The sequence below is a fragment of the Ornithorhynchus anatinus genome, chromosome 3, assembly GCF_004115215.2.
Source record: "Ornithorhynchus anatinus isolate Pmale09 chromosome 3, mOrnAna1.pri.v4, whole genome shotgun sequence".
In the NCBI taxonomy this organism is placed as follows: Eukaryota; Metazoa; Chordata; class Mammalia; order Monotremata; family Ornithorhynchidae; genus Ornithorhynchus; species Ornithorhynchus anatinus.
In genome coordinates this window covers 3,195,611-3,216,443 of record NC_041730.1, presented here as the reverse complement: position 1 = coordinate 3,216,443, position 20,833 = coordinate 3,195,611, and the positions used below count along the sequence as shown (strand labels likewise).

The 20,833-nt window shown below is 56.8% G+C and overlaps 1 protein-coding gene across 2 annotated transcripts in view; it reads left to right on the top strand.

Annotated features, from left to right (window-relative positions):
• Positions 1 to 3,458: 3,458 nt before the first annotated feature.
• AP2A2 (adaptor related protein complex 2 subunit alpha 2) overlaps positions 3,459 to 20,833 on the top strand; it is an 80,445-nt gene continuing 63,070 nt past the window's right edge. The window contains exon 1 of one of the 2 annotated variants that reach the window (XM_029059395.2): positions 3,459 to 3,734. In XM_029059395.2, coding sequence (XP_028915228.1) covers positions 3,668 to 3,734 — 67 coding nt within the window. In that variant the 5' untranslated portion in view covers positions 3,459 to 3,667. The remainder of the gene's footprint in view (positions 3,735 to 20,833) is intronic. The other variant, XM_029059394.2, reaches the window with a different exon arrangement.

Sequence of the window (20,833 nt, the reverse complement as noted above, 5' to 3'; positions counted from 1 at the left end):
ATCGAGGCGATGTACATTTCATTAACAAAATAAAATGAACAAAATAAATAGGGTAAGTTAAGTGACTTGCCCAGAGTCACACAGCTGACAAGTGGCAGAGCTGGGATTTGAACCCATGACCTCTGACTCCAAAGCCCGTGCTCTTTCCACTGAGCCATGCTGCTTCTCAATAATAAATAATAATAATAAATAATAACAATAATAAATAATAATCATTATTTATGGGGAAGCAGCAGTGACGTAGTGGCTAGAGCCCAGGCCTGGTAGTCAGAAGGTCATGAGTTCTAATCCCAGCTCTGCCACTTGTCTGCTGGGTGACCTTGGGCAAGTCACTTTACTTCCCAGACTAGGCCCCACTTTTCCTCATCTCCCACTCCCCTCTACGTCCCCCTGACTGGCTCCCTTTGCTCTCCCACCCTCCTGCCCCCTGCCCACCCCCCCAACTTATGTCCATATCTGTCCATTGCATTTATATTATTGACGATGTCTGTTTATTTGTATTGACGTCTGTCTCCCCACCTCTAATAATAATGTCGGCATTTGTTAAGCGCTTACTATGCGCAGGGCACTGTTCTAAGCGCAGGGGGAGAGAGACCGGGTAATCAGATTGTCCCACATGAGGCTCCCAGTCTTCATCCCCATTTTACAGATGAGGGAACTGAGGCGCAGGGAAGTGAAGTGACCTGTCCACAGTCACACAGCTGCCCAGTGGCAGAGCCGGGATTTCGAACCCATGACCTCTGACTCCCAAGCCCGGGCTCTTTCCACTGAGCCACGCTGCTTCCCACCCCTAGACCGTGAGCTGGTTATGGGCAGGGATTGTCACCATTTATTGCTGTATGGTCCTCTCCCAAGCACCTAGTACAGTGCTCTGCACACAGTAAGCACTTAATAAATATGATTGAATGAATGAATGAATGATCAGGGCCTCAGTTTCCTCATCTGGAAAATGAGGATTGAGACTGTGAGCCTCTTGTGGATCAGGGACTGTGTCCCAACTGATTTGATTGTATCCACCCCAGTGCTTAGCACCGTGCCTGGCACACAGGAAGCGCTTAACAAGAAGCAAGCCTGGCTTAGTGGAAAGAGCCCGGGCCTGGGAGTCAGAAGGTCACGGGTTCTAATGCTCACTCTGCCACTTGTCGGCTGTGTGACCTCGGGTAGGTCACTTCGCTTCTCTGGGCCTCAGTTCCCTCATCTGGAAAATGGGGATTGAGGCTGTGAGCCCTACGTGGGACAAACGAACTCTCTTCCCCCCTTCAAAGCCCTACTGAGAGCTCCCCTCCTCCAAGAGGCCTTCCCTGACTGAGCCCTCCCTTTCCCTCTGCTCCTCCCTCCCTCTTCTCTACCCTCTTCCCCTCCCCACAACCCTTGTGTATATTTGTACATATTTATTGCTCTATTTATTTCATTTATGATGCGCCTTTATCTATGGTTCTATTTATCTATTTTGATGCTACCGCCGCCTGTCTACCTGTCTTGTTGTCTGTCTCCCCCCCTTCTAGACTGTGAGCCTGTTGTCGGGCAGGGATGGTCTCTATCTGTGTCATGGATAAAAATCCCGGCTCAGCCACTTATGTTGGTATTTGTTAAGCGCTTACTATGTGCCGAGCACTGTTCTAAGCGCTGGGGTAGACATAGGGGAATCAGGTTGTCCCACGTGGGGCTCACAGTTTTCATCCCCATTTTACAGATGAGGGAACTGAGGCACAGAGAAGTGAAGTGACTTGCCCACAGTCACACAGCCGACAAGTGGCAGAGCTGGGATTCGAACTCATGAGCCCTGACTCCAAAGCCCGTGCTCTTTCCACCGAGCCACGCTGCTTCTCCGCTTGTCCGCTGTGTGACTTTGGGCAAGTCATTTCACTTCTCTGTGCCTCAGTGACCTCATCTGTAAAATGGGGACGAAGACCGGGAGCCCCATGTGGGACAACCTGATCACCTCGTGTCCTCTCCAGCGCTTTAGAACAGTGCTTTGCACATAGTAAGCGCTTAAATGCCATTATTATTATTATTGCCGAATGGTACATGCCTAGCGAATGGTACAGTCCTAGCGCTTAGTCCAGTGCTCTGCACGCAGTAAGCGCTCAGTAAAAACGATGGAATGAATGGTTCTACGGATCTATTTTGAGATAGTGATGCCTGTCTACTTCTTTTGTTTTGTTGACTGTCTCCCCACTTCTAGATGGTGAGCCTGTTGTTGGGCAGGGATGGTCTCTCTCTGTTGTCGAATTGGACTTTCCAAGCACTTAGCCCAGTGCTCTGCACCCAGTCAGCGCTCAGTAAATACAGTTGAATGAATGAATGGTTCTAAGGCAGCGTGGCTCAGTGGCAAGAGCCCGGGCTTGGGAGTCAGAGGTCATGGGTTCGAATCCCAGCTCTGCCCCTTGTCAGCTGTGTGACTGTGGGCAAGTCACTTCACTTCTCTGTGCCTCGGTTCCCTCATCTGTCAAATGGGGATTAACTGGGAGCTTCATGTGGGACAACCCGATGACCCTGTATCTCCCCCAGCCCTTAGAACAGTGCTCTGCACGTAGTAAGCGCTTAACAAATACCAACATTATTATTATTTTGATGGTAGTGATGCCTGTCTGCTTCTTTTGTCGTCCGTCTCCCCCCTTCTAGACTGTGAGCCCGTTGTTGGGCAGGAATGGTCTCTCTCTGTTGTCGAATTGGACTTTCCAAGCGCTTAGCCCAGTGCTCTGCACCCAGTAAGCGCTCAGTAAATGCAACTGAATTCTTGATTCTATTTATTGTCATTGTTCTTGTCTGTCCTTCTCCCCCGATTAGACCGTAAGCCCGTCGAAGGGCAGGGACTGTCTCTGTTACCTTTTTGTACGTTCCAAGTGCTTAGTATAGTGCTCTGCACATAGTAAGAGCTCAATGAATAAATAATAATAATAAATAAATACTAATGAATGAACAACTGAATGAATCAATGGTTCTATGGATCTATTTTGATGGTAGTGATGCCTGTCAACTTCTTTTATCGCCTGCCTCCCCCCTTCTAGCCCGTGAGCCCGTGGTCGGGTAGGGATGGTCTGTTGCCCAGTTGGCCTTTCCAAGCGCTTAGGCCAGCGCCCTGCACATAGTAAGCGCTCAGTAAATAGGACTGACTGAAGGAAGGCCCCTGCAGGGGACAGGGCGAGGCCTCCTCCGGCCCCACGCAGGGCGCATGCGCGAGGTGTGCCTCCCTCCTCCGGTCCCACGCAGGGCGCATGCGCGAGGTGTGCCTCCCTCCTCCGGTCCCAGGCAGGGCGCATGCGCGAGGTCTGCCTCCTCCCCCTCCTCCTCCGGCCCCGCGCGCGAGGTCTGCCTCCCTCTTCCTCCGGCCGCACGCAGGGCGCATGCGCGAGTCTGCCTCCCCTCCGACCCCGCCCCTTCGTACGTCGACGCAGGGGCGGGGCGTAAAGGGGCGTGTCCTGACGTGCGCGCGTCCGGGGCGGGGCGCGCGGGACCGCGGGCGGGGGCGCGCGGCGGCGGCCCCGACTGCGGCCCTTCGAAGGAGCGGGCGCCTCCTGCTGGTCATCCCTCTCCTGCACCTCCTCCTCTTGCTGCTCCTGCTGCTCCTGCTGCTCCTCCAGCTCCTCCAGCTCCTCCAGCTCCTCCAGCTCCTGCTGCTCCTGCTCCTCTTGCTCCCGGTCCCGTCCCCCTCCGCCCCGCCACCATGCCGGCCGTGTCCAAGGGCGACGGGATGCGGGGCCTGGCGGTCTTCATCTCCGACATCCGCAATTGTGAGTAGGGGGGGGGTCCCCGCCCCTCCCCCCTCTGACAACCGGGGCGGCGGGAGGGAAGGGAGGGGGGGTCTGGGCACGGATGGAGCCGGGGGAGGGGCGGGGGGTCACGTCCGCCCGGCCCGCGGCCCTGCCCTGCCACCAGCTCCGCTTTTTGGGGAGGGGCCGGTCGGGGGTGGGGGCGCTGCAGAGGAGAGCCGAGGGGGGCCCGGGGGGTGAGCGGGAGGGGGGGGGGGAGAGCATCTAGTGTGGGGGGCTGCGGGAGAGCTCGGGGTGTGCAGGAGAGCTGGGGGGGGGCTGCGGGAGAGCTGGGGGGGCTGCGGGAGAGCTGGGGAATCTTGCAGGAGAGCTGGGGGGGGGGCGCGGGAGAGCTGGGGGGGCTGCGGGAGAGCTGGGGATCTTGCAGGAGAACTGGGGGGGGGTCGCAGGAGAGCTGGGGATCTTGCAGGAGAACTGGGGGGGGCCGCGGGAGAGCTGGGTGGGGGGCTGCAGGAGAGCTGGGGATCTGGCAGGAGAGCTTGGGGGGCTGCAGGAGAGCTAGGGATCTTGTAGGAGAGCTGGGGGGGGGGTCTGCAGGAGAGCTGGGGATCTTGCAGGAGAGCTGGGGGGGGCCGCAGAAGAGCTGGGGGGGCGCAGGAGAGCTGGGGATCTTGCAGGGGAGCTGGGGGGGGCCGCAGAAGAGCTGGGGGGGGGCTGCGGGAGAGCCGGGGATCTTGCAGGGGAGCTGGGGGGGGCCGCAGGAGAGCTGGGGGGGGTCTGCGGGAGAGCTGGGGATCTTGCAGGGGAGCTGGGGGGGCCGCAGGAGAGCTGGGGGGGGGGTCTGCGGGAGAGCTGGGGATCTTGCAGGGGAGCTTGGGGGGGCCGCAGGAGAGCTGGGGCTACCCGATTGAGGGTGCTAGCCAGCCGGGTGGGGGGTCCTCAGGGGAGCTGGGGGATTTCCCCGAGGGACCAGGGGGAGGGGGTGGGGGTCTCAGCAGGAGAGCTGGAGACATCAGCTGTGGGTGCGCAGGGCAGCCGGGCCGGGAGGGATCGAGGGTAGGGGGTCCGCGGAGGAGCTGGGGGAATGAATTCCCTGAAGGGTCGGGGGTCTGTAGGAGAGCCGGAGATAGCAGCTGGGGGGATGAGGGGCAGCTGGGCCCGGAGGGACGGAAGGAAGGGGGTATCGGGTGGGGGGGCTCCGGAAGAGCTGGGGGAGAGGCTCCGCGGGGTCAGGGGTCTTTAGGAGAGCCGGAGATGGCAGCCGTGGGTGCGTGGGACGGCTGGGTGGGGAGGGACAGAAGGACAGAAGGCAGGGGGTATTGGGGGGGGGGGTCGGGAGAGGAGCTGGGGGAACGCTCAAGCGTTCAGTACGGCGCTCTGCGCACGGCAAGCGCTCAGTAGATGCGATTGAATTGGACGAAGGGTCAGGGGTCTCGAGGAGAGCCGGAGATATCCGCTGTGGGCGCGCGGGACGGCCGGGTGGGGAGGGACGGAAGGAAGGGGAATTGGGTGGGGGGTCTCCGGAGAAGCTGGGGGGGGACGCTCGAGCCGTCCAGTACGGCGCTCTGCGCACGGCAAGCGCTCAGTAGATGCGGTTGAATGGACGAAGGGTCAGGGGTCTCGAGGAGAGCCGGAGATATCGGCGGGGCAGCTGGGTGGGGGGTCGAGGGAGCCGGCCTGCCACGTCGCCCCCCGCCCCGCCGTAGGGTCGGTAGAAATCACGGCCCCCCTCCCCTGCCCCTCGGACGGTTCTCTGCGCCCACTGAGCGCTCGGTAAGTACCGTCGATTGCCAAGCACGGCGTGGGCGGGCGACACGTCCGCCGACCCCCGCCGCGTTGTCTTTTGCCGAGCGTCGGGCACGGTGCCCTGCGCACGGTGAGCCTTCGGCCCGGAAGCGTGACGTGGGAGGGGGGCCGCGTCTGCCCATTCTCTTGCAGCGTCTTCTCCCCGGCGCTCAGCACGGCGCTCCGCACACGCCGTGAGCGCTCAGCAAAGATCGACGACTGACCGCTAAGCTCACCGTGGGCGGAGGTCGCGTCTCCTGACTCCGTTTCGTTGTCCTCCCCCGAGCAGCCGGTACGGCGTCCTGCACACGCTCAGCGCACGGCAAATGTCACCGACCGGAGAGTTTTCTGGGGGCGGGGAACGTGTCCGCCGTCTCTTGTTTTCCCCCGAGCGCTCGGTACGGCGCTCAGCGCGCAGTAAGTGGTGCACGGTAAATACCGTCGGGCGACGGGCTCCCTCAGGGAAGGCGTCGACCGACTCCGTCGGACCGTCCCCTCTGGAGCGCCCGGTGCGGTGTGCTACGCGCGGAGAGGCGGACGCCGTCTCCCTGGATGCGGCTGGCCGGGGTCCCCCTCGGTCCGCCGGAATCGGGACCGCCCCCCGTTTCGCCCTCCCGGCGGGAGAGGGCGGAGAGGCGGGGGTCGCCCCGTTCTTCGGTCGCGGACGCCGGGGCCCGCCGAGGTTCCGGGGCCCGGCCCGCGTTCGGATCCGACGCCACCCTGACGCCGCCGGGTGGAGACGGCGGGGTCCGTCCGCCCCGGGCCAGGAGGAGCGCGGGATCGGGGGCCCGTCCCGGCTGGAGTCCGGGCCTGGGAGTCAGAGGGCCGTGGGTTCCGATCCCGGGCCCCGCCACGCGTCGGTCGCTTCGCCGGGCCTCGGTTCCCTCGTCTGGAAGATGGGGATGGAAACAGTGAGCCCCACGTGGGACCGGGACTGTGTCCCACCTGACTACCTTGTATCTCCCCCGGGGCTTAGGGCAGTGTTTGGCACGTAGCCGGTGCTTAACAAGTATCATAATCACCTGATAATGATCGTATTTGTCTATCGCTTAATGTGCCAGGCACTGTACTGAGCGTTGGCGTGGCTCAGTGGAAAGAGCCCGGGCTTGGCAGCCGGAGGTCATGGGTTCGAATCCCGGCTCTGCCCCTTGTCGGCTGGGTGACCGGGGGCGAGTCACTTCACTTCTCCGGGCCTCAGTTCCCTCATCTGTCAAATGGGGGATGAAGACCGCGAGCCTCACGCGGGACGACCCGATGACCCCGGATCTCCCCCGGCGCTTAGAACGGTGCTCTGCACGTAGTAGGCGCTTAACAGATACCACCGTTATTAGATACGAGCTGATCAGATTGGGCACGAGTCCCCATCCCGTGTGGGGCTCGGCGTCTTCATCCCCATTTGACAGATGAGGTAACCGCGCCCGTGGTCACACGGCAGACGGGCGGCGGAGCCGGAATTTGAACCCAGAACCTCCCGGCTCCCAGACCCACGGTCTGTCCGCTACGCCGTGGTCCCGAGTGCTTAATTCAAGGGCTTCATGCCGGCTGGGGCGAGGTTTGGGGTGCGGGGAGCTCTCGCCTGTCGTAATCTCTGCCATTGTGGGTGTTGAAGATTGAGGAAAAGGGCTGCGGGGGGTGTGTTCCGCAGAATGATAATAATTAATAATAATAATGACGGTATTTAAGCGCTTACTGTGATCCAGGCGCTGTACTAAGCGCCGGGGTGAACACAGATGAACTGGGTTGGACACAATCCCTGTCCCATGTGGGCTCTCAGTCTCATTCCCCATTTTCCAGATGAGGTCACTGAGGCCCAGAGAAGTGAAGCGACTTGCTCAAGGTCACCCAGCAGACAAGTGGCGGAGGTGGGATTAGAACTCATGATCTTCAGCCTCCCGGGCCGTAGCTAGGCCGTGCTGGGGGGGCGGGGGGGGCGGGCGCGGTCCTCAGAGGATCTGGGGAGGGGGATTTTTGGTGTGGGGGTCTTAAGAAGAGCCGGGGAGAGGGATCTGGGGGGAGGAAGGCTGTTGCATCTCTTCTGCATTCCTACCTTAGACTGTAAGCTTGATCATAAAAATAATGATAATAATAATAATGTTGGTATTTGTTAAGCGCTTACTACGCGCAGAGCACTGTTCTAAGCGCTGGGGGAGACCCAGGGGAGTCAGGTTGTCCCACGTGGGGCTCCCAGTCTTCATCCCCCTTTTACAGATGAGGGAGCTGAGGCCCAGTGAAGTGACTCGCCCACAGTCACCCGGCTGACAAGTGGCAGAGCCGGGATTCGAACCCGTGACCGGTAACGTTGGTATTTGCTAAGCGCTTACTATGTGCAGAGCACTGTTCTAAGCGCTGGGGTAGTCACAGGGTCATCAGGTCGTCTCACGTGAGGCTCCCAGTCTTCATCCCCATTTTTCAGATGAGGGAACTGAGGCCCAGAGAAGTGAAGTGACTCGCCCACGGTCACACAGCTGCCAAGAGGCAGACCCGGGATGCGAACCCATGACCTCTGACTCCCAAGCCCGGGCTCCTTCCACTGAGCCACGCTGATCATCCTCATCAGTGGTATTTATTGAGTGTTTACTACGTGCAGAGTGCTGTACTAAGCGCTTGGGAGAGTCCAGTACAACAGAGTTGGCAGACACGGGCCCTGCCCACAGCAGGCTGACAGTCTGTGGAAAGAGCCCGGGCTTGGGAGTCAGAGGACATGGGTTCGAATCCTGACTCTGCCACTTGACAGCTGTGCGACTGTGGGCAAGTCGCTTCTCTGTGCCTCGGTTCCCTCATCTGGAAAATGGGGATTAACCGGGAGCCTCACGTGGGCCGACCCGATGACCCTGGATCTCCCCCAGCGCTTAGGACGGTGCTCGGCACGTAGCGAGCGCTTGACGGATACCGACGTTATTAGAGGGTCAGACAGGTGGACGTTAATAAAAATAGCTCGTTGTGGGCAGAGAACGAGTCTACCCCCCCTCTTTTCCCTTGATGAAGCGAATAGCGCACAGGCCTGGGAGTCGGGAGGTCCCGGGTGCTAATCCCGGCTCCGTCACCTGTCTGCCGCGGGGCAGGTCACTTCACTTCTCCGTGCCTCAGTTCCCTCATCTGTCAATCGGGGATCAAGACCGTGAGCCGCGGGCGGGACGGGGACCGTGCCCGACCCCGTTTGCCTGTATCCACCCCAGCGCTCGCTACGGCGCCTGGCACGTAGAAGCGCTTGACAAAGGCCGTAATCATTATTAATTGCTATTACTCTACCAAGTGTTTAGTACAGTGCTCCGCGCACAGTAAGCGTGCAGTAAATCCCATGGATTGATGGATTTAGGGAGGGTAGAATATTTATATTAGTGTCCGTCCCTCCCTCCCCAGACTGGAAGCTCGTTGCGGCGGCGAATGTTTCTGTTTATTGTTGTACTGTGCTCTCCCAAGCGCGTAGTACAGTGCTCTGCACACAGTAAGCGCTCAGTAAGTACGAGTGAAGTGCTTCCACTGTAAACTGGGGATGAAATCCCCTGTTCTGCCTCCCCCTTAGCTTGGAGCCCCATATGGGACACTAACGCTTACCCTATGGGCGAGGAACATGCCTACTGACTTTCATTCAATAGTATTTATTGAGCGCTTACTATGTGCAGAGCACTGGACTGAGCGCTTGGAACGAACGAGTCGGCGACGGATAGAGACGGTCCCCGCCGTCCGACGGGCTCACGGTCCGATCGGGGGAGACGGACGGACGAGGACGATGGCGATGGATAGAGTCGAGGGGAAGAACGCCTCGTAAAACCAGTGGCAACTAAATAGAATAGCCTAACTCTGTCCTATTGTCCTCTCCCAAGCGCTTAGTACAGTGCTCGGCACACAGTAAGCGCTCAATAAATACAATTGATTAGTACAGTGCTTGGCACAGAGAAATAGTTGTATTTATTAGGCGCTCAGTATGTTCCAACCCAATGCTTGAGCGCTGTAGTAGAGACACTAATAATAATTGTGGTTTCTGTTAAGCGCTTACTAGGTACCAGGCACCGTACTAAGCGCTGGGGGGGGGAATACGAGCAAATCGGGTTGGACACAGGCCCTGACCCACATGGGGCTCCCGGTCTTAATCCCCATTTTACAGATGAGGCCCGAGAGGTGAAGCGACTTGCCCAAGATCACACAGCGGACAATAAGAATATTCCTATTTGTTAAGCGCTTCCTGTGTGCCGAGCACCGTTCTAAGCGCTGGGGGAGATACAGGGTCATCAGGGTGTCCCACGTGAGGCTCACGGCCTAAATGCCCATTTTACAGAGGAGGTAACCGAGGCCCCGAGAAGTGAAGCGACTTGCCCACGGTCCCACAGCTAAGTGGCAGAGGTGGGATTCGAACCCATGACCTCTGATTCCTAAGCCTGTGCTCTTTCCACCGAGCCGCGCTGCTTCTCTAAAGCGACTCTTCTCGACTTCCCTAGACAAGTGGCGGAGCCGGGATTAGAACCCGCAACCTCGCGACTCCCAAGCCCGGGCTTAAACCCCTAGGGCGTGCGCCCCCCCCCCCCCCCCGGCTTCCCTGACTGAATTCGACACGGTCAGTCCGTCGATTGTGTTTATCGAGCGCTTACTGCGTGCAGAGCACTGTACCGAGCGCTTGGGAGAGGACGATACGACAAGAGACACACTTCCCACCCGCAGGGGGCTCGTTCATTTATTCGGGTGTTATTTATTGAGCTCTTACGTTGTGCGGAGCACCGGACGAAGCATCTGGGGGCGGACAGTGGAACGATAAGAAGACGCACGGTCCAGAGGGGGAGATTAGATCGGCTATTAGGGGCTCACGCTCTGAAGGGGAGGCCGGCGCTTAGAACGGTGCTTGGCACATAGTAAGCGCTTAACAGATATCATTAATAACAGGGATCGACTCCCCCATTTTACAGATGAGGAAACGGAGGCTCAGAGAGGTCGCCTTTCGCCTGAGGCCCCACGGCGGGCACGTGGCGAAGCCGGGATCGGAACCCACCCCCCGGGCTGTTCCCGCTCGGCCACGCCGCTTCGGACGATCTTATTATCGTTATTATTACCGTCCTGCTAATTATTATTATTACGTCGTCATCCTCATTGTGCCGATGATTGTATCCTGTGGTTAGGGATGGTGAGGGCCCAAGAGAAAGGTGGTGTGCGTATTTTTGGCGATAGTTAATACGTCAGTGGATTAAAGGTGTAGCTTTCTTCATTCTAAAAACCTGGAAACCCGAGAAGCTGCGTGGCCTGAGCGTTCGGTACAGTGCTCCGCACACAGTAAGCGCTCGATAAATACGAATGACCAGACCGAGCTCGCTGTAGGCGGGGAACGTGTCTCCCGACTCTGTTCTGTCGTCCTCTCCCAAGCGCTGAGTAGCAGTGCCCCGCACATAGTAAGTGCTCGATCAATTAATAATAATAATAATAATAATGATAATGATGTTGGTATTTGTTAAGCGCTTACTATGTGCCGAGCACCGTTCTAAGCGCTGGGGTAGACACAGGGGAATCAGGTGGTCCCACGTGGGGCTCACGGTCTTCATCCCCATTTTACAGATGAGGTCACTGAAGCACAGAGAAGTGACTTGCCCACAGTCCCACAGCTGCCAAGTGGCAGAGCCGGGATTCGAACCCATGCCCTCTGACTCCAAAGCCCGTGCTCTTTCCACTGAGCCGCGCTGAGGGATTGGAAAGAGCCTGGGAGTCGGAGGACCCGGGTTCTAATCCCGCCTCTGCCCTTCGTCTGCTGCGTGACCCGGGGGAGGTCACTTTACTTCTCTGGGCCCCAGTTTCCTCATCCGCAGAATGGGGCTTCGATCCGTATGGCGGCCGCTATTTATTCGGCACGTGCCTTCAGGCGTATTTGTGGAGCGCTTACCGAGTGCTGAGCACTGTGCTGGGCGCTCGGAAAGGACAACTGAGCAGTAAAGAGAGTCAGTCCGGGCCCACAACGGGCTAAAAGGCCAGAAGCGGGGAGACAGACAGCGAAACAAGTAAACAGGCATCGCTCTGCCTCGCGTCGACCCGCCGGGAGTAGATTCAGGATAATCAGGCCGGACGCGGTCCCGGTCCCACGTGGGATTCCCGGTCCCGGAGCGGGGGCGGGGAGAGTAATTATTGTAATAATAATAATGGTATTTAAGCGCGTACTGTGTGGCAGGCACTGTACTAAGCACTGGGGTGAATACGAGCCAATCGGGTTGGACGCGGTCCCTGTCCCGCGTGGGGCTCACGGTCTTATCCCCGTCGTCCAGATGAGGACACTGAGGCCCAGAGCGGGTCGGTGACCTCCCCGAATAATAATGATCGTTGTTGTGGGCGGGGTGTGTGTCTGTTATGTCGCACTCTCTCTCTCGAGGGCTCGATAAATACAGTCGAATCAGGAAATGCTCTTGAGCGGATGGGATGATGATGAGGATGGTGTTTGTTAAGCGCTTCCTATGTGCCGAGCACTGGCCTAAGCGCTGGGGGAGATACAAGATGATGAGGCTGTCCCACGCGGGGCTCACGGTCTTCGTCCCCATTTCAGAGAGGAGGTCACTGAGGTCCGGAGAAAGGAAGTGACTTGCCCAAAGGGCTTGGGAGTCAGGGGTCATGGGCTCGAATCCCGGCTCTGCCACTTGGCAGCTGTGGGACGCTGGGCAAGTCGCTTCTCTGGGCCTCGGTTCCCTCATCTGTAAAATGGGGGTGAAGACTGGGAGCCTCACGTGGGACCACCCGATGACCCCGGATCTCCCCCAGCGCTTAGAACGGTGCTGTGCACATAGTAAGCGCTTAACAAACACCAACATTATTATCATTACGTTGCAGCTCCTGTGTTCAGTACAGTCTTGCCGCATACCAATCAGTGGTATTTGCTGAGCGCTTTCCGTACGCAGAGCACGGTACTAAGCGCTCGGGAGGGTCCGGCGCGACAGAGTCGGTAGACGTAATCCCTAACCAGCAGCGTGGCCTATGGATAGAGCGTGGGCCTGGGAGGCAGAAGGACCTGGGTTCTAATCCCGGCTCCGCCACTTGTCTGCTGTGCGATCTTGGGCAAGTCGCTTCACCTCTACCGGGCCTCGGTTCCCTCGGCTGTAAATTGGAGATTAAGACGGTGAGCCCCACGGGGGGCAGGGTCTGTGTCCAACCCGATTAGCTTGTGTCAACTCCAGCGCTTAGAACGGTGCCTGGCACAGCGAAAGCGTTGAACAGATACCATTCGAAAAAAAAAAGAGCCGACAGTCTAGAGAGGGAGTAGTAATGTAATAATTATAATAATAGCAACAACGATGATAATAATAGGGAAGCAGCATGGCCTAGTGGAGAGAGCCCGGGCCTGGGAGTCAGAAGGCCCCGGGTTCATTCATTTATTCAGTCGTATTTATTGAGCGCTTACTATGTGCAGAGCACTGTACTAAGTGCTTGGAATGGACATTTCCATTTTGTTTAATGAGATGGACATCATCCTGATTCTATTTATTTGCCATTGTTTTTATGAGACGTTCTTCCCCTTGACTCTGTTGCCATTGTTCTCGTCCGCCCGTCTCCCCCCGATTTGACCGTGCGCCCGTCAGAGGGCGGGGACCGTCTCTATCTGTTGCCGAACTTGTCCATTCCGAGCGCTTAGTCCAGTGCACTGCACATAGTAAGCGCTCAATAAATACTATTGAATGAATGAACAATTGGGCAACAGATAGAGACCGTCCCCGCCCGGCGACGGGCTCACGGTCTAATCGGGTTCTAATCCCGTCCCTGCCACTCGTCTGCCAGGTGACCTTGTGGAAGTCACTTCACTTCGCTATGCCTCAGTTTCCTCACCTCTAAGAGGAGCGGCGTGGCTCGGTGGAAAGAGCCCGGGCTCGGGAGTCAGAAGTCGTGGGTTCTAATCCCGGCTCTGCCGCCTGCCTGCGGTGTGACTTTGGGCACGTCACTTCACTTCTCTGTGCCTCAGTGACCTCATCTGGAAGATGGGGATTAAAACTGGGAGCCCCACGTGGGACAACCTGATCACCTTGTATCCCCCCCCCCAGCGCTTAGAACAGTGCTTTGCACATAGTAAGCGCTTAACAAATGCCACCATTGATTTATTTTGTATTTTAAAATGGGGATTAAGACTGTGAGCCCCACGTGGGTCAGGAATTGCGTCCAGCCTGACTAGCTTGTATCGACCCCAAGAAGCAGCGTGTGGGAAACAGCGTGGCTCAGTGGAAAGAGCCTGGGCTTCGGAGTCAGAGGTCGTGAGTTCGACTCCCGGCTCTGCCCCTTGTCAGCTGTGCGACTGTGGGCGAGTCGCTTCACTTCTCCGTGCCTCAGTGACCTCATCTGTAAAATGGGGATTAACTGTGAGCCTCACGTGGGGCGACCTGATGCCCCTGTATCTCCCCCAGCGCTTCGAACGGTGCTCTGCACATAGTAAGCGCTTAACAAACACCAGCATTATTATTATTATTTACCCCAGCGCTGAGAACAGTGCTTGACACATAGTAAGTGCCTAGCAAATACCATTATTATTATTATTACTAATATTGTTCATAATACATTTTGGGATGGGAAGTAGTTATTTTCGTAGAAAAACGAGGAGCCCCTTCAGCCCCGTCAGGGCTGGCGTTGGCTGTTTTGTCTTTCCTAGAATCCCTCGGGGCTCCTGTAATCTAGAAAGGCCCAACGCTTTGAAGCAGCATGAGATATTCATTCGGTAGTATTTACTGAGCGCTTACTACGTGCAGGGCACTGGACTGAGCGCTTGGAACGGACAACTCGGCAACAGATAGAGACGATCCCTGCCCAGCGATGGGCTCACGGTCTAGTCGGGGGAGACGGACGGCAAGGCGAAACAGAACGAAACAAAAACAAGACAACATTATCACGATAAATAGAATCAAGGGGATGGACACCTCATGAACAAAATAAACAGGGTGAGAAGCAGCGCGGCCCAGTGGGTAGAGCCGGGCCTGGGAGTCTGAAGGCCCTGGGTTCTAATCCTGGCTCCGCCACCTGCCCGTTGGGTGACTTTGGGCAAGTCCCTTCACTTCTCTGTGCCTCAGTTCCCTCCTCTGTAAAATTCGTTCATTCAATAGTATTTATTGAGCGCTCACTAGGTGCAGAGCACCGGACTAAGCGCTTGGAACGGACAAATCGGTAACAGATAGAGACGGTCCCCGCCCTTCGACGGGCTCACGGTCTAATCGGGGGAGACGGACGGACGAGAACGATGGCGATGAATAGAGTCGAGGGGAAGAACGTCTCATTAAAACAATAGCAGATAAATAGAATCGGGGCGATGTACATCTCATTAACAAAATAAATAGGGTGATGAAGATATATACGGTCGAGCGGACGAGTGCGGTGCCGAGGGGAGGGGACGGGAGAGGGGGAGGAGCGGAGGGAAAGGGGAGAGAAGAGGGTTTAGCTGCGGAGAGGTGGGGAGGGGGTAGAGGGAGCAGAGGGAAAAAGGGGGGAGCTCAGTGTGGGAAGGCCTCTCGGAGGAGGTGAGCTTTAAGTAGGGTTCTGAAGAGGGGAAGAGAATCATGACATCAGACTCCCAAGCCCAGGATTTTTCCGCTAAACCCCGCTGCTTCTCGTGCAGTCGATGCCCAGGGAAAGCTGACTGGGGGAGTTTGGGGGGGGGGGCGGGGGTGGGAGGGGGTGAGAGCTAGGCTCTCCCCTCCTCCGCCTTCCCGCCCCTTCCCACACCCCCTCTCCCAACAGTGTTGGTGTCGGTTAAGCGCTTACTCTGTGCCGACTACTGTTCTAAGCGCTGGGGGAGATCCAGGGTCATCGGGTTGGCCCACGGGAGGCTCACCGTCTTCATCCCCATTTGATCAATGAGGTAACTGAGGCCCGGAGAAGAGAAGCGACTCGCCCACGGTCACCCAGCTGCCAGGTGGCAGAGGCGGGAGTCGAACCCATGACCCCTGGCTCCCAAGCCTGGGCTCCTGCCACTGAGTCACGCTGCTCCCCTTCTCCCTCCCCCTCGCCGCCCCCCATCCTTCCAGGAAACACAGCCTGGCTCTTCCGAGAAAATCTCTCTCCCAGGAAATATGGGTGTGGACCAAGTCTCCACTTCCCCCCTGCCCCCCGGGAACCCTGCCCGGCCCCGGACCTCGGGGTGGACGGGGGGCGGGCGGCCCAGTGGCTACTCCGCTCTCAGACCCGGGGGCGCGGGCTTCCCCCGGCACCGGCCACGGGGGTCCCGGGACCCTGCTTGGAATCCAGGAAGGGAAAACGAGGCCCCGAGACGTGAAGCGACTCGCTTGAGGTCCCATAGCGGGCAGGCGGCGGAACCGGGATTGGAACTCGGGTCCTTCTGACTCCCAGGATGGGGGGAGGTTGAGGGAGGGGAGAGGGGGAAGAACCAGCTGGTCAGGGAACAGGACCTGCTGGGAATCCAGGGAACAGGATTAGACCGTAAGCCCGTCAGAGGGCAGGGACTGTCTCTGTCTGTTACCCATTTGTCCATTCCAAGCGCTTAGTACGGTGCTCTGCACATAGTAAGCGCTCGATAAATACGATTGAATGAACAGGACGTGCCCCTCCTCCAGATGGGAAACTCCTCCAGGGCAGGGATCCGGTCCGTTGATTCTCTTGGACTCTCCCAGTCGGCACACGGGAGACTGAAAGCTCCTCCAGGGAAGGGATCGGGTCTGCCGACTCCGTCGCCCTCTCCCAGGCGCTCGGTACAGCGCTCCCTCGAAGGCAGGAAATATGTCTACTAACTCTCTTGTCCTCTCCTGAGCACTCACTACAGTCCTCTGCACACGGTAGCTCCTTGAGGGCGGCGAATCCCACCCACTAACCCCGGTGCTCTCTCCCAGACGCTCAGCTCAGCGCTCCGCACACAGTGCTCTTCGCACAGTGGACTGACATCTCTTTGAGGGCTGGGGTCGTTTCTGCCAACTTTACTGTCTTCTCCTAAGCACTCAGTCAAGCGCTCTGCGCTCAGTAGACCGCAGGCTCCTTGAGGGGAGGGATCGTCTTCTAACTCTACCGTACCCTTGGAAGCGCGCAGCACAGTGCTCTGCACACAGTAGACTGGATGCTCCTTCGGCCGGGGGGGATTGTGCCTGCTAACTGTCGGTCTGCCCCAGTTGCTCAGTACACAGCAAACGCTCAACGAAATGGAAAGTAGAATTGAATCAATTCTGTATATGGAGGACGTGTGGCCACCCAGGGCCCGGGAGCCAGGCTGACCTGGGTTCTAATCCCGGCCCTTGCACTTATAATGATGATGTTGGTATTTGTTAAGCGCTTACTGTGTGCAGAGCACTGTTCTAAGCGCTGGGGGAGATCCAGGGTCATCGGGTCGTCCCACGGGAGGCTCACGGTCTTCATCCCCATTTGACAATTGAGGGAACCGAGGCCCAGAGAAGTGAAGTGACTCGCCCACAGTCACCCAGCTGTCAAGTGGCGGAGTCGGGATTCGAACGCATGACCTCCGACTCCCAAGCCCGGCCTCTTTCCACTGAGCCATGCTGCTTCTCTCGTCTGCTGTGTGACCTTGCGCGGGTCACTTCGCCTCCCCGGGCCTCGGTGGGATGGGGATTAAGACCGCGAGCCCCACGCGGGGCCGGGACTGGGCCCGACTTGGTTTGTATCTACCCCGGCGCTTAGTACGGTGCCGGGCATAGATTAAGCGCTAACAAATACCATTTTTTCCAAACTAAAAAATCTAACCTAATTTCTGGAGGTAGCCGAATTTGGGTCATTCCAAATCTCCCATGTAAGGATCTGAAGATTTATCTGAGTATTTTTAGTCTCTGACACTGATGTAGCGTGAACCCTTTTCCCCCTCATTTCACCCCTCCGGACCCTTAGTTCGTTATGGGAGGGGAACGTGTCGACCAACTCAGCTGCATTGTCCTCTCCTAAGCGCTTAGTAATAATAATAGTAATGTCGGTATTTGTTAAGCGCCTACTAGGCGCCGAGCACTGTTCTAAGCGCTGGGGGAGATCCAGGGGAATCAGGTGGTCCCACGTGAGGCTCACAGTCTTAATCCCCATTTTCCAGATGAGGGAACTGAGGCCCAGAGAAGTGAAGTGACTCGCCCACGGTCACCCAGCTGACAAGTGGCAGAGCCGGGATTCGAACCCATGACCCCTGACTTCCAAGCCCGGGCTATTGCCATTGAGCCACGCTGCTTCTCTAGTACAGTGCTCTGCCCACAGGAAGCGCTCATTAAATACCAATGATTGACCCTCTAGGCCTCAAGCTCTTCTCGGGCAGCGAACGCGTCTGCCGACTCTGTGCATTGGACTCTCCCAAGCGCTTAAGACAGTGCTCCGTGCACAGGCCGAGTGGATAGAGCGCGGGCCAAGGAGGCAGAAGGTCATGGGTTCTAATCCAGGCTCGGCCACTTGTCTGCCGGGTGACCTTGGGCAAGTCACTTCACTTCTCTGGGCCTCAGTGACACCTTCTATAAAATGAGGATTGAGACGGTGATCCCCACGTGGGACAGAGATTGTGTCTAACCCCATTTGCTTGTATTCACCCCAGCGCTTAGTACAGTGCCTGGCACATAGTAAGCGCTTAACAAATAACATCATTATTATTATTATTATTATTATTATTAATAATTAGTGCTATTGTTTGGTTAAAATGAAGACGACTGATTGCTCTGTGGTGGGTTTGAAGGGTTTGGCTGGAAATTAGTTGTGGGTGGAGACACTTTGGGGGGCTTTGAATTCGGTGGGGGGCTGCGGTCTGTTGGATGTGCGTGGCCTAGCGATAGAACTCGGGCCTGGGAGTTAGAAGGACCTGGGTTCTAATCCCGGCTCCGCCACTTGTCTGCTGTGTGACCTTGGGCAAGTCACTTCCTTTGTGCCTCAGTTCCCTCACCTGTAAAATGGGGGTTAAGACTTTGAGCCCTAGGTGGGGCTCCAACCCGATTCTCTTGTATCTGCTCCAGCGCTCAGAACAGTGCCTCGCACGTAGTAAGCGCTTAACAAATACCACAATTATTATCTTTATCGTTATGAGCAGAGGGTGGGCAGGGCTTGCGTCAGTTTACTGTTCCGTGGTACCCTCCCAGGTGCTTAGTACAGTGCTCTGCACACAGGAAGCACTCAGTAAATACGAGAGAATGAATAAGGGAGTCCCAAGATGGGGGTTCAGCGTGAGTGTTGGGGATGGAGGCGGAAGCCTGGGGTGTGCCTCAGTTTCCTCATCTGTTAAATGGGGATGAATTCCTGGTCGGCCCCTCCTCCCCCTCCCTTCTGCATCTCTTTTGCACTCGGATTCGCTCCCTTTATTCACCCCTCCCGCAACCCCACAACGCTTATGTCCAGGTCTGTCATTTATGAGACGCACCGCGGCTTAGTGGAAAGAGCCTGGGCTTGGGAGTCAGAGGTCATGGGTTCTAATTCTGGCTTCGCCCCTTGTCAGCTGTGTAACTTTGGGCGAGTCACTTCACTTTGCCTCAGTTACCTCATCTGGAAAATGGGGATTAAGACTGCGAGCCCCACGTGGGACAACCTGATTACCTTGTAGCTTAGAACAGTGCTTGGCACACAGTAAGCGCTTAACAATTATCGTTATTATTCTTTCTATTCACGTCTGTCCCCCCTCTAGACTGTAAGCCCCTCGTGGGCAGGAACGGTGTCCACCAACTCTGTTGCACTGGATCCTCTCAAGCGTCTAGTACAGCGCTCTGCGGACGATAATCAATGGTATTTATAGAGGGCTTACTATGTCCAGAGCACTGTACTAAACACTTGAGAGAGTCCAGTGCAGTACAGTTAGCGTAACGAGCTTACAATCAGTAAATGCCATAGATTGAGTGATTCCGTGCCCGTTCTTCCCCCCGCTCAGGCTTCGAGCCCCATACACGACGGGAACCGTGTCTGACCTGTTAGTATGGTGTTTACCCCAACACTTAGCACAGTGCTTGGCACGGCATTATTAGAGGACTGCCTTGAGAAGACAGCAACGCGGCCTAGTGAAATCGCTCGGACCCGGGAGTCAGAGGATCTGGGTTCTAATCTCGACTCCGCCATTTACCTGCCGGGTGACCTTGGGCGAGTCACTTGGGCGTCAGTTCCTCATCCGTAAAATGGGAATTCGATCCCAGTCGGTTGTATTTATTGAGCACTGAGTGCAGAGCATTGCACTAAGCGCTTGGGAGAGGACAATTTGATATATTCCCTGCCCATAATGAGTCTACCGTCTAGAAGGGGAGACAGATTTGAATAGAAATAAATGACGGATATGGACATAAGTGGTGTGGGGCTTGGTGGGGGGAGGATGAAGAAAGGGAGTGAGTCCGGGCGACGCGGAGGGGAGCGGGAGAAGAGGAAAGCCGGGCTTAGGCGGGGAAGGCCTCTTGGAGGAGATGGGCTTTGAATAAGGCTTTGAAGGAGGGGAGAGTCACTGTCTTTTGGATCTGAGGAAGGAGGGTTGTCCCAAGCCAGGGCCCGGGATGTGGGCGAGAGCTGGTTTGAGAGATGGACAAGATGGAGGGACGGTGAGAAGGTTGGCATTAGAGGAGCGAAGCGTGCAGGCCGGGTTGGAGGAGGAGAGCAGCGAGCTGACGTAGGAGGGGCCGAGGGGCTTGACCGCTTTAAAGCCGATGGTGAGGAGTTCCTGTTTGATGCGGAGGTCGGTGGGCAACCACTGGCGGATCTTGAGTGGGGAAACGTGACCTGAACGTTTTGATAGAAAAATGATCCGGGCAGCAGAGTAAAATATGGATTGGAGTGAGGAGAGACGGGAGGCAGGGAGCCAGCGAGGAGACCGACACAGGAATCGAGGCGGGATAGGATAAATGCTTGGATTAACGTGGCAGTGGTTTGGACGGAGAGGACGAGGCGGATTTTAGCCGTGTGGTGACAGGATTTAGTGACGGATTGAATACGTCGTGCCCTCCGGGGTCCTTAGACTCCTATGGGAACTGGTAATCCTGAATCTCCCTCAGTGCTTAGTGCAGTGATTGGCTTAGTAAGTGCTTCCCAAACAGCAAAATGGAGAGGAGCGAAGAGGGTGGGCTGGAGGGTAGTTCATTCATTCATTCAATAGTATTTATTGAGCGCTTACTCTGTGCAGAGCACTGGACTAAGCGCTTGGAATGTACAGATCGGCAACAGATAGAGACAGTCCCTGCCCTTTGACGGGCTCACGGTCTAATCGGGGGAGACGGGCAGACGAGAACAATGGCAATATAAAGAGTCGAGGGGAAGAACATCTCATTAAAACAATAGCAAATAAATAGAATCAGGGTGATGTACATCTCATTAAACAAAATAAATAGGGTGATGAAGATATATACAGTTGAGATATATACAGTCGAGTAGTCAGCAGACATGTGTGCCGGGCCTGGTCTGAGAAGAAGCAGGACCCAGTGAGAGGAGAAGCCGGGCCCGGCGTGAGGAGAAGCCGG